Genomic DNA, 14,340 nt, shown 5'->3' on the forward strand with positions numbered 1-14,340 from the left:
ACTGACCTTATTTGGTGTTCTACCTGTTGCATAAGGTTTACCTGCCATGTTCATTGAAAGGTGTGTGGGGAGGTTTGTAGTTCTGTCTGCAAACGAAAAGCACTGAAACTTTCTGTGTCTGCTTCCTCTAGGCTCTCTGTGCTTTGCTAACATGGCCATTGCGATGCTGGAGCCCGCACTACCCATCTGGATGATGGAGACCATGTGTTCCCGGAAATGGCAACTAGGTGAGTGACAAGGCCTCTGCTGCTTTGGCAAATGATTTGTTATGTATATTCCACCCAAAAACTACCATTTATTTCTCTGCTACTCCATGTTCTTTGCAGTTAGAGAAGAACGAAACCATTCATGTAAAAATGAATTTATGGCACAACTTCGAGTTTTACTTCAAAACAAATTTGTGTTCTGACACAAGCAAAATTTCTGTCATTTGTTCATATACAGTGGAACCTCAGGTCACGACCATAATTTGTTCCAAAACTCCTGATTTGGTCATGACCCAAAGTACTACCCCAGAATTACATGTAAATACAATTGATCCGTTACAGACCATACGAACTGTATGTAAATATGTTTTTGTTTAAGGTTTTTAAGTACAAAAATAGTTCATTATACCATAGAATGTACAGTGTAATAGTAAACTAAATGTAAAAACATTGAATAACACTGAGAAAACCTTGAAATGAGAAAACTAGCATTGCAAGAGTTCACGCTAGAGCTTTACGAATCGCATGCTGTAAACACTTATTTTTTAATGAGTTTTAAGCACAGGGAAAAAAATGAACATCTGAAAAATCCGTGATACAAAAACTAACCATAAACTAACCTTGCATGAGTCGAGTTCTGGCATGAAGGAAGTGAGAAGGAACTGAGTGAAGAGGAGATTACAGTTTTGAGGTAAAGTCTGTGATGATGCGAGTTCACTGCATGCTCCCATCTCACTTCCGGGAGCCCTTTAACCCGTCACCATCGGTAATGTTACCAATGAGCACGACAGTGAGGCACTACAATGGAGCAATCGGATGGTGCAAAAAGTGCCAAGTGCTTTTATTAAAATCAACAAAACAACAATGAAAAACAATGTCCAAATTAAATAAAATGTAGTGCTTTCAGAATCCTTCAATAAATAACTAATCTCATGAAAACAGAAGTGGAGGTTAGAATCCAATAGAAAAAAGTCTTCATTTAATATGATGACGTCAAAACAATGCTCGAAGCAGTCTCTTTAAAAACAAGCCCGGTGCAATCTTTAACTGCCTTATGCGGTCAGCCATCCTTCCTCTGTTTAAATAAAGTGCAGTGCTTTTTGAATCCTTCAATATATAACTAATCCCATAAAAACAGAAGTGAAGTGCTTGCCTGCGACACACACCGGTTCATTTCACACTACTTCCTGCTTACTTCCTCAACAACAACAACAACATTTATTTATATAGCACATTTTCATACAAACAGTAGCTCAAAGTGCTTTACATAATAAAGAATAGAAAAATAAAAGACACAATAAGAAAACAAAATAAATCAACATTAATTAACATCGAATAAGAGTAAGGTTCAATGGCCAGGGGACAGAAAAAACAAAAACTCCAGACGGCTGGAGAAAAAATAAAATCTGTACAACAACAACAACATTTATTTCTATAGCACATTTTCATACAAACAGTAGCTCAAAGTGCTTTACATATCTGTAGGGATTCCAGACCACGAGACCGCCCAGTCCCCTCTGGACATTCTACCTAACATAAATGAAACAGTCCTCTTTGGATTTAGGATTCTCATGGAAGGGCTTGATGATGATGATGGTCACGTAGACTTCTGCCTTTTAATCCGTCCATCATTGTTGGAGCATCATGAAGCTTTGAAAGAAAAAGAAACAGAAAAGAGAGTAGGGGTCAGTACCGATTTTAGAGCCACCATGAATAGTTATTTTGAGGAAATTGAACATATAGAGTATCAGGATTAATTAAATTAAGATTAAAATGAAGTTATTAAAAGGCCATGTTAAAGTAATGTGTTTTCAGCAGTGTTTTAAAGTGCTCTACTGTATCAGCCTGGCAAATTCCTATTGGCAGGCTATTCCAGATTTTAGGTGCATAGCAGAAGAAGGCTGCCTCACCACTTCTTTTAAGTTTTGTTCTTGGAATTCTAAGGAGACACTCATTTGAGGATCTGAGGTTACGATTTGGAATATAAGGCGTCAGACATTCCGATATATAAGATGGAGCGAGATTATTTAAGGCTTTATAAACCATAAGCAGAATTTTAAAGTCAATCCTGAATGACACAGGTAACCAGTGTAGTGACATCAAAACTGGAGTAATGTGTTCAGATTTTCTTTTCCTAGTTAAGATTCTAGCAGCTCATTCTGCACTCGTTGCAAGTGATTTATGTCTTTTTTGGGTAGTCCTGAGAGGAGTGCGTTACAGTAATCTAATCGACTGAAAACAAACGCGTGAACTAATTTCTCAGCATCTTTCAGTGATATAAGAGGTCTAACTTTGTTTCTTAAGTGAAAAAATGCTGTCCTAGTGATCTGATTAATATGCGATTTAAAATTCAGATTACAGTCAACAATCACCCCTAAGCTTTTTACCTCCGTCTTGACTTTTAATCCTAATGTAACCAGTTTATTTCTAATAGCCTCATTGTATCCATTATTGCTGATCAGTAAGATTTCAGTTTTCTCTTTATTTAACTTGAGAAAGTTACTATTCATCCATTCTGAGATACAAGTCAAACATTCTGTTAGTGAATCAATAGAATCGGGGTCATCAGGTGCTATTGATAAGTACAGCTGTGTGTCATCAGCATAGCTGTGGTAGCTCACGTTGTGCTCTGAGATAATCTGACCTAACGGAAGCATGTAGATTGAGAAGAGCAGCGGACCCAGGATAGAGCCTTGTGGAACACCATATCGGATATCATGTGTCTTCGAGTTGTGTCAAATGCAGCACTCAGATCTAAGAGGATGAGAACAGATAAATGGCCTCTGTCTGCATTTACCCACAAGTCATTTACTACTTTAACGAGTGCAGTTTCTGTGCTGTGATTTGTTCTAAAACCCGACTGAAATTTATCAAGAATAGCATGTTTATTTAGGTGGTCATTTAACTGCATAATGACTGCCTTCTCCAGAACTTTACTTAAGAAAGGCAGGTTAGAGATGGGTCTAAAATTTTCAAGAGCCGAGGGGTCAAGATTATGTTTCTTAAGAAGGGGTTTAACTACAGCAGTCTTAAGACAGTCTGGAAAGACCCCCGTATCTAATGACGAATTTACTATGTCAAGAATATTGTCAATTAGCACGCCCGATGATACTTTGAAAAACATTGTTGGAATTGGATCAAGGATGCAGGTGGAGGATTTTAATTGAGAGATTATTTTTTGTAAATCAGGTAAATCTATCCTAGTGAAAGAGTTTAGCAATCAACCACCATGCCCCCTCGCTAAGCTGCAAGCACTGTGATTATTTAAAACTGGCCTCTTGACATGAGTACTGTACAGGAAGAGACTGAACACGTGCGTAAATCACCGGCGCATACGAACCGGAAGGGAAACGAAATAGAGCACAAAAAGTTCACAGCGAATGCACAGGGAGAGACTGAACACGTGCGGAAATCATCGGCGCGTACGAACCAGAAGGGAAACTGGCCTGTTCATCTCCTGAGTGTGTGGTCGTGAACAGATACAAAAGTTTGGTGAACTTTTTGGTTGTAACCCGATTTGTACGTGTTCAGAGACGTTCATGACCCGAGGTTCCCACTGTACTTTCATCTCATCTGTAACCTTTTTTTTTTTTTTCACATTCAAAAGCTTGACATGATTTACTATGGAGCAGAGCGTGTAAAGTGGGGCACAGCTAGAGTGCCCCTTGCTAAACTTGATTGACATGAGTGTGTGCCTGCTAGTGAGCCTTCCGGAAGGATCATGGCTTGGATTGGCTGATACAGATGGTGTTATCCATGGCATTAGCTCGGACTCTAATGGAGTGGTGTGAGACGGGACTGGCAGGCAGCAGTGCAATGATGGCGTGTGGAGCCCCATGGGGTGGTGGTACTAGATGACGGCCAAGGAGAGTCACCTGTGGAGTAACCCTTAGCATGCGATATTTCTGAAAAAAACTTTGAAATTCACAAAATCAAATTTTTTGACATTGTAAAAATTGCACGTGCAATTATTTTCAGGGACCATTACCTAAAAACGCAGGCAAAAATGAAACCCTGCTGTTTTGCTTGTCATTATCTACAGTTATGGCCAAGAACAATTGTTAATCTTAGGTCTGAAAAACTTCTAAGGCCGGAGTAGTGGACGCTCCTGCTACGCAAGTGTTGTAGTGTTTATACTTGCGCGCGTACTTTACGTAAATCTGGAGGAATCCACCAGGTGGCAGTGCGAGATATCATCACGGTGAGAACATGTTCGGCTTCTCTGTGTTGTGAATTGCCTAGAACACTCATTAAATCCTGGTGACACCTTACCGCAATATCTCTAAAAATTATGTTTATTGATTAAAGCCATCAATCCAGGGATGTGTCCATTCCAGGAAGCATTGGGCACGAGTGAGAAACAATCCCTGGACGAGGCCTCAGCTCATCGCAAGGTGAATACAAGCACACATACACTAGCGTCATTTTAGCGGCACCAAATCCCCAAATCTGCATATCTTTGGAAGGAAACCAAAGCACAGTGTGGAATACCAGCAGGAAATACCAGCAACATAACTCCCTGAGAGACAGCAGTGCTATCGCTCCACCACCGTGTCACCCCCATGTGTGTAATTATTAACAGTATTCATTATTTAAATGAAATTATATGTAAAATGTAACATACACACTTTAATGCATTTTATCATGAAAGTGATATCAAGTACACATCTAAAGATTCTAAATGTGCAGAGAGTTGGAATATCATACATTTAATTTGTTCTGTGTGGTGATCTATTGCTGCTTGCCACTGTTGTCAGGTCCAAGAAGCTCGTAGCGATTAAAAACTGGGATGACGTTTACGACGGCCTGCTTTAATGATAAAGTAAACTACGAGGTTAAAGTGGACATTTTGAGATTAAAGCCGAAATTTCCACTTTAATTACAAAATACACGTTTTCACCGTGTCCTTTTTTTTTCTCAGTGGCTCAAATACAGTGCTATACATTATGTTGCTGTTGTGATGTTGCAAAAAAAAAAAAAAAAAAGACGGCACAAAAGATGGTATGTGAGACTTTTAAAATGTATCGATCGTGTCATTACATTCGGGAATATGTGACGCTTGAATATAAAAGCAGCACGAATGCATCTGTATGTCGGCATTTTGCTTCACCATATCGAAGCCTTTATGCAGATCCTACGGGATGAATGCTTTCTGTCACATGTAGATAGTAAACAGAGACTGACGTCACGTTCCGACTTTTAGCACACTGCGCCCCCCGACTTTTTGCTGGTACTGCAACTCGCGTCGCGTTAATTTCTGAGGACCTGCTCAGAGGACACGTGAAATGAACGCTGGGAATGCGTGGCAGCCATGATGCGGGCGCTTACGCGTTCTGAGCATGAAGTATAAACCGGCCTTAATACAATCCGTGACAATGGGGACCAACAGTAACCAATATCAAACGGTGCAAGAAAACAAAATCTCAGATTACTTGTGTCCCATAATCCTGTGTTTCTCAACCAGTGGGTCACGAACAACTTTTAGGTCGTGGGCTGATGCCTTTCGGGTTGCGAGTTGCTGTTATTTATAATGGTAGCGGGTCGGGAGAGGATCACGAAATGTGTCATGGCTGATTGTCCCCCATTCCCCCCCCCCCAACTTTTACAAATGTGCACAGTTGGCTCCTCCTGTGAAGGGGTCACAAAGACTCTTAGAGTAAATGGGGGGAAAAAGTGGGTCATGACACCAGAAAGGCTGGGAAACACTGGCATAATCTGCATGTCAGTTACCCAGTCATATGATTGCAATGCCAAAATCCAGAAGGATGTTTGCTACAATATCGTTAAAGAAATCATTTCCTGAAAATATCCTTATGAATAAAAGGGGAGTACACTGAAATAAGAATTAAGTTTAGATTGATAGATCTAGGCACTTTAAAATGGATAGGCAGTGTGGCTAAATAAGGTACTGCAGGTCCTGGGGCACCAAGCCGATCATCCCTCTTTAATTACATTTCAGAATTAAACAAATAGGGCAGCTATGCATACCTCTGTTACAAAACGTTGCAAACAAAATAAGCCAATCTGTTCCAGCAAAATTCTTTAAGGACCTCTGAACTCCATCCTTCAGCTCAGTCAAGTCAAAACTGATTGTCTCTTTCTGGCAGTGGAAGGCTTTGAAGCTGGAAGACAGGAAGGGGCGGAGCCAATTGCCCTTGCCAGGGGTGGTCTTGCTGCTACAGAGGAAAAAAAAGAGGAGAAAGTTAGCATGAGCGCCTCTTCTTGGCCAAGGGTAGGGTTACATGTTTTACATGGGGGGCAATCTACAGATGCACTTGTGTGATAATAGATAAATCTGAAAGTCAAGTGAAGTTGGGGAGCATGCATCGGTACAGTGTGTTGTCGCACCAACTACATGACGAAACAACTCGGGATCCTGGTTGGCAACCTCCCAGGCAGACACACGGTCCAGTCCCACCTTCTGGAAATGACCCTCTATCTGCCACAGCCAGGTGTTACGTGGGCGACCCCTTGGCCTGGTCCAGCCACTCGGGTCCCCAACAATGAGGATCTTACAAGCCGGATCACCCTCGGGAACATGCGCCACATGGTCGTAGTGCCGTACTGACACCTCACAATGCAGGTAATGTGCCTCATTTGGGACTCCATGAGCAACACAAAGTCAAACTAGCAGTACCCAAGGATTTTTCGGAGAGACCAGTCATCATCTCAGGTCGTTGGATAGCTTCCATGACTCACAATCATATAGCAAGACAGGAAGCACCAGGACTCTAAAGACTTGAACCTTCGTCCTTTTGCAGATATCGGGAGAGCCACACACCCCTTTCCAGTGACCTCATGACCCCCTCCCCCTGCTCTCCCAATCCGTCTACTGACTTCATAGGAAGAGTCACCAGAGACGTGAATGTCATGGCCGAGGTAAGTAAACCTCTCAATGAGGTCGACACTCTCTCTGCAGACAGACACACTGCTGATGGCCGTGCCCAAGAGGTCATTAAAGGCCTGGATGTTGGTTTTTATCAGGACACTCACAAGCCCAGACACTCAAGACTCCTAGCTCAGTCTCTTGAGGGCCCCGATCAGAGCCTCCATTGACTTCGCGAAGATCACAGCATCGTTAGCAAAGTCAAGATCCGTGAATCTTTCTTCACCAACAGATGCCCCACAGCCACTGGACCCCATGACCCTGCCCAACACCCAGTCCATACAAGCGTTGAACAGAGTAGGAGCAAAAACAGACCCCTGATGAACCTCAGAATCAACTGGGAAAAACACAGAAGTTCTGCCTTCACTCACAGTACCAGTGTACAGGCCAGCCATGATATCCAGCAACCTCGAGGGAATCTCGTGAACCCTCAGAATGTCAACTGAGTCGAACAATTTACGAAAATTGACAAAGGCTGCAAAGAAACTGGTGATATTTGCGTTTGAAAGGCACTACAAAAATGGATGGATAGATAAACAGATGTGTAAGGCACTATATGATAAATCTTGTGTCATGTAGATTACATGTTTCCTGAAGAAGGGGCCTGTGTTGCCTCAAGCTTGCATATTGTAATCTTTTAGTTAGCCAATAAAAGGTGTAATTTTACTTGACTGCTCACTACATTCATAATGGCTAACACGGTACAACACCCTAGTACTATGATAGATAGATATGAAAGGCACTATTAAATAGACAGATTGATAGACAGTGTGAAGGGTGCCACCCTGGAACCTTACGCAGCTATGACCCCCACAGCATGGAAGGGCAGGGCGAGAAAACTTGCATAGAACGGTCTCCCCCAGGGTGCTAGATGGCAGTCCCCCCTTAGGTTACAGCATCTCTACGGATTCCCACAGGGCAACACGGGAATTGCAGTTTGTCAGCTCAGCCCTATTGGGTTCGATGGGTGCCGCTGGGAGGACTGGTGAGTCCTACTTTGTTGGGCTCCAACCTTACCTGCAAATGCTGTTGAACACTGGAAGTACTTAAGGGGGTTACTCAAAAGAATATACTGGCCACACAACGAGAAGTCACAGTCATGAGGCAGTGATCGACGCTCTTGGAGGAGGAAGGAGAACTGTGCTTGGTGTGTATTTTTTTTTTTTTTGGTTGTGATTCTAGTAGAGAAGGTGATGGGGTTCAATAAAAAAATTTATTTAAGCATAAAGTATGCTTTACTGTGTCTGAGGATTGGGCGGCTGCAGTACCTCCCACTGCTCACAAGATAGATAGATAGGAAAGGCTCTAAGTAATAGAATTATAAAAATAATGTCTGACTTGGCTTAAAGATAAAAAGAGCAGCAACAGTGGGGCACTATAAAGGCGTATTACCTTAGCTATGTGTTTCCTGACATACGTCTGCTGGATAATTTGTTGGCTACAAGTCCTAGATGCTGGTGAGCCACAGACAGGAGAAACAGCATTGGTCAGAAAAAAGAAAAGTGAAGCCCCGCCTCCTCCTCATTCATTAGCCTGGAGTCCCGCCCAGTAGTTCCTCATTCATTGGCTACCATCTCCTTCATGTGAACATTGAGCAGCGTGTGGCCACAGAGACGTTTGCAACTAGAGTTTAAAAATTAAAGAAAGGCGTGTGAAAACCTTATCAGGTGGAAAGTATGTGTTGTATTTGGGCGTATTTGTGGTGCTTCAGGACACTAAACATCAATTCAGTGCCACAGTTTCAAACTGCCAATTAAAAAACCTGAAAGTACTGAACTACTAACTTAATGAACAACAAATAGAGAGGTGAGTTTTCAATTCAAAAGCTCAATTCCCTTTTATTGTAGTGCTGTTGTGCACAAGTGAAACAGTTAATAACAACATTTATTTCTATAGCACATTTTCATACAAGTACTGTAGCTCAAAGTGCTTTACATGATGAAGAAAGAGAAAAAGACTAAGAATTAAAATCTGTGAACGCTAATTAACATAGACTAAAAGTAAGGTCCGATGGCCAGGGAGGACAGAAAAAACAAAATAAACTCCAGGCGGCTGGAGAAAAAATAAAATCTGTAGGGATTCCATGCCATGAGACCGCCAAGCCCACTCTAGGCATTCTACCTCACGTAATTGATCAGTCCTCACTCCTAGAACAATATGTGATTGGAGTACACAACTGACAGATGGCTTATGTGACACATTTGAGAATTGAAGACCGGACTCTTGACTAATATATCTATCTAAATGAAGGGGGCGGTGGGGGGCAGTTATTTAATTCACAAGCATGACACCCCCCCCTCCCCCGTGAAGGGGCTTCCTATTTGTGGACTACTCTCCTTTCCTGGAGTTCTTAAGTTAACAATATTTTAGCAAGAAACACATGTTTTTAATGTAGTGGACCTATTTATGTGGATTATTAGGCATGAGTAATGTCAGTTTTTTTTTGTCATGAACATTTTTGATATTGTTTGCGATTATCCACTATTGGTCAACACCAGGGGCCTCATGTATAACGCCGTGCGTAGAACTCGCACTATAACATGGCGTAAGCACAAAAGCCAAAATGTGCTTACACACAGAAAGATCCAGATGCAGGAATCTGTGCGTACTCCGACTTCCATGTTCTTCCTCTGCATAAATCCCGATCAGCGTGAAAAGTAACGCTCGTGCATGCGCATTATGTAACGCCCCAAATCCTCCCAGAATTACGCCTCTTTGAATATTCAAATCAATATAAATCGCCCTTAAGCTCAGCCTTCTGTGAAAAGACAATGGGAAAAGCACAGGGGAAAATATAAGAATTTCAGCGAATACCAAGTGGAGGCAAAGGAAAAACATACTATTTGTTCAAATAAACTGTGGTATAATCAACAAAATGAAGTTGATCGAGTGACATAGCGTGTTGGAGAAACTTGAAAGCTCACATTCACAAAATCGCACAGTGCCGGAAATAAAAAAGAAGTCACATATCAAAGTCGCCGTGAAAAGCCGAGTTGTAAGCCCACCGTCTGAGTGTCATATGAAAGCTTATTAGGGTACAGAGAAAAAAAGGCACACAGTGGGGAAAAAGCACGAAATGTCAACTTCAATCTCGACATTTCCACTTTAATCACGTAGTTTATTTTGTCATTAAAGTAGAACATCATAAACTTCATCTTAAAATCGTTTAATTAACCAGTTTCTCAAATCACATCGTAATTAAAGTAGCACGTTAAATGCTTTGTTTTGTATTTGATCTTCTATGTGCCTATGTGTGTGAATCACTACTTGCTTCTTAAACCGGCTCTCTTCCTCCAACTGGACACAGAGTCCATTACATTTGTGATATTACAGCTCTCTGAATAACTAAAATACTGAGATGTATACGTGATATCATTTTCATGATGATAGGAGTTAAAGCACGTTATTAAACATGAGTTTCACGGCGCAGTGATTGTGTGCGACCTTCGATGAAATAATTTATTGCAGCAGTACTCGGGGCGGCTCTAGGCTTGTGGTGGCACTGGGCAGAGGAAGAATCGGTGGCTCCTTCGCCCGCCAATGTCAATATGTTACCTTATGCACGGTGGATGGCCTCGTCCATTGCAGACACTGCATAGCCGCCTCGTGCTCATGACACAAGCATTTAACTTTGGCTGAAATTTGTCACCGCGTTTTTAGCTGTGTTGTTATTTTCTCTTTCTGTTTTATATTCAATATATATTGGCGTAGCCGCCACTGCAGTCCTTGCTTTTCTTTCTCCAAGTAACCGATCGCCACACAATCAGCTCTGTAATAGAAGTTAAGCCATCTGTAAGCTTAGAGCCGATTCTTCAAAACGTTTAAGGAACATTGAAATGTCTTCGTAGTACATGTTTAAATTATTCTATCCTTCACGACACTCCCAGTGAAGAATATGGATTATTTAAATGAAGTTAAAGTTTTATCTGTATAATATAATAAACATATTTTGCTGCATTTCATTTTAAAAATGATATCATCATTATATGTAAATACGCGCTTTATAAAGTGGCTCAGGTTGTGCGATATTATAACTGTATCGCAAGTTTACAGTGTGGTGATTGTACTTATAAGTACAAACAGTTCTACAAGGAGCAATTGATTGAGTGCGTTTATAGTTCTTGGGATGAAACTGTTTCTGAACCGCGAGGTCCGTACAGGAATTGCTTTGAAACGTTTTGCAGTGGCTGAGACAGCGTGTCCTTAAAGCCGTATACCGATAATTCTCTTTCCGATCAGCTGCTGCTGTGATTCACACTCAGATACAGTGATATAAATACTCTGAGTGGTGCAGTGAGAGTAATATGGAAAAAGATGATCCGCTGTGGCAACTCCTAACGGGAGGAGCTGAAAGAAGAAGAAGAAGGAGAAGTGAGAGTACACTAAACTAAAACACTAAAGCAGTTCTGGTATTTGGAATACTATGGCTGTTCCCTGGACCATTATATTGTTACGAGTTAATTACAATCAGATGCGTTACACTAATAAACAATATGCGGTTAGTTTCAGTGTATTTATAAAGCTGCGTCAGGAAAATTAAAGAGTAACCACACAGGAACAGTAGCACTGCTTTGACGCTGGGTGCTGCCAGTCTGCAAAACCGAGTGGAGAACTTGTGTACGACAAGGTATGAGGTATCGTGGAAAAGTGCGTGGCTTTACGCCAAGTGTAGGTTTTATACATCGCGATTTGAACGTGGAAAAGTTCTTACGCAACGTTTATACATGAGGCCCCAGGTCCTGTTCTAACAATTTTTATGTTCATTCTTCATAAACAGACATCACTACAAACTACATTGGATGAGTGACAAAGTAAAAAAAAAATCATTTTAGGATGGAGTATCTCTTTATGACATGCGTAGCGTGACCTCCACTCGACTGCCTAAGTACATTACTGTTCAGCATCCACAATAAGAGGCACTTGCAGGCCAATTTTCTCATAAATTCCTGTGTTGTTGTTAATAAATGAGATTTTAGCCTTGTTATATTTGCAATTATATAGACATTTATTTTTTATAGTGCCAAGCACTGTGGTGCCTTTAGTTCCTTAATGACATTTTATGGTTCTTTACTGGGTCGCGTGGGTTCTTTGTAGCTCCAACGCTTGACAAAGCACCATTTCATTCTGGGAAGGGTTCTTTGCATATGAAGTTGGTTGTTTATTCTTAGTTGTGTACAAAACAAACATTTTTAACGCATGGTTGGCTACCTACCAGGTCACGATTAAGAAAAACTGGACTAAGCCCGAGTTATTGTATGTGGCAAGAGGTCTTTTAAAATCATGAGCCATGGCTATTTCACATATCCGTTGCCATCTTTTCATGGTTATTTACTGTTAGGTGCCTGTTACGGATCGAAATAAATAAAGGCTCCTTCTGGAAACACCATGTGGACGGGTCTTTCGGACACCAAAAATGGTTACCCTCTGGCACCTTTATTTTTAAGAGTGTACTGTTCGTGCCAAAGATCTGGTTATTCTCGTCTCCTTTATTCTCCGTTGCGCTTATTTTCAATAGCTACCACGAGACATCCGATTAGATTATAAAACACTAATGTCATTTATTAAACAAAGCAAAGAAGCGTTAGACAAGGTACAAACTTTCCCGACAGCTCGGCAGCGTGTGCGAGCGGCGGCGTCAACATATCCCACAATCCCCCGCTTACCGACAGCCAATCAAAACCCGATTTACGATACGGTAAATCTGGAAGGCTGACCTTTTTAAAAACAAGCCGAGCAGGGGTGCACCAAACAGGAGCTTTTAAACACACAATTTTACATTTGTGTCAGTCACTTCCATAATGTTCTGAGCCAATAAAAATCATTGGGAAACCTCGCATCTCTCATTTTGTATACGCTACTGTCGTTACTCTACTCTGCGCAGTCGCACTGACGTTCGTTAGCTATTTGGAAAACTAAAAAGGAAACAAAAAAACCTTTGAAGTAACAGATAGATTCTTGAGGCAATCGTCTACTCGGTCAAGTGAAAAAATAAGCCTGCTTTGTCTACGAAAGGAAAATATAATACCATTTATGCAGAGTATGGTTTTGGGGGTCCTTATTCTCAGCACTGACTGCTATCAAGACAAAGCACAGGACATCTACTTGTGGGAGATCTCTGGGTCTGCTCATCATCCATCACTCCCAGAAGTGAGAAGCTATGCAATCCGAGAGAAGCACATTCGACTTACCAAGTTCATGATCATTGAAATTGTAGCTCCCTTCGTTACTAAACACATTTAATAACAAGCTAAAGCGCTGTCCTCTTTTGCATTTTATTGCGAAGCCAACTATTGTCAAAAACACACGAGTGCTCAATTGTTTAATTTAAATGCATGAACTATTATTTACATATATACATCCCATGCAATGGGCGGCACAGTGGCGCAGCTGCATGTTCTCCACGTGTCTTCGTGGGTTCCCCCCGGGTTCTTCAAAGGTTTCCTCCCACAGTCCAAAGACTTGCAGGTTTGCTGCATTGGCGATTCTGAATTTTCCCTTTTGTGTGTGTGTGCGCGCGCGCGCGCGCGCCCCCTAAACAGCCGTGCACCCTGTGTTGCCTGGGATTGGTCCCGGCACACCCCCGTGACCCTGTAGTTAGGCTATAGCGGGTTGGATAATGGATGGCTACAAAAGTAAATTTAAAGCAATTTTAGTGTTTACTCAACAGTTCTTTCTCTGTAATCATAAAGGAATTAATTAATTATTTCCCCTTATTGAACCAAAGCTGGCAAAACTAAATAGAGAAGAAAAAAGAAAATAATTTACTTGCTTGCGAAAGCGGCGTTACTTGGCAAATGACTCCTTCGCTCTTATAGCACATCGCAAGTTCCCAGCTGAAGCAAGCCGACACTCACCGCTCTTTGTTAAATAAACTTCTAGTTGGAGGATTACCATAGGAAATATGATGGCAGCAGCTCAAATCTAAATGTTCTCGTCGACAACTTTTTCGATACCCTCTGCTTGCCCGCGGCGCTCTCTGAACCACAGCCTTATCTGCAACCACCCATACATACAAATAAATTAATTGAACAAAAATACTAGCGTTTACTTTTTATTTTAAACATTCTAAATATAATTACATAACTTAAACAACATGCATAATAAAACAGATTTTTTTAATCCAGTTTTAATTATATCATATACATTGCCAAATTGTAACTCGAGTTTTAAAGGGCTACAAATTTCTATGAAAAATAATGTGGTGTATGTAGTTTTAAATCTAAACAACCTGAAAAGGTCTTTCACTTT

General features: G+C 41.3%; 1 protein-coding gene across 3 annotated transcripts in view; it reads left to right on the forward strand.

Moving 5' to 3' along the window:
• Window positions 1–14,340, forward strand: part of slc18a2 (solute carrier family 18 member 2) — a 224,028-nt gene that overhangs the window by 146,300 nt on the left and 63,388 nt on the right. For all 3 annotated transcript variants that reach the window (XM_039737103.1, XM_039737096.1, XM_039737105.1), the window contains exon 10: window positions 132–227. In XM_039737103.1, coding sequence (XP_039593037.1) covers window positions 132–227 — 96 coding nt within the window. The remainder of the gene's footprint in view (window positions 1–131; window positions 228–14,340) is intronic.

The sequence above is a fragment of the Polypterus senegalus genome, chromosome 1, assembly GCF_016835505.1.
Source record: "Polypterus senegalus isolate Bchr_013 chromosome 1, ASM1683550v1, whole genome shotgun sequence".
NCBI classification, from domain to species: Eukaryota; Metazoa; Chordata; class Cladistia; order Polypteriformes; family Polypteridae; genus Polypterus; species Polypterus senegalus.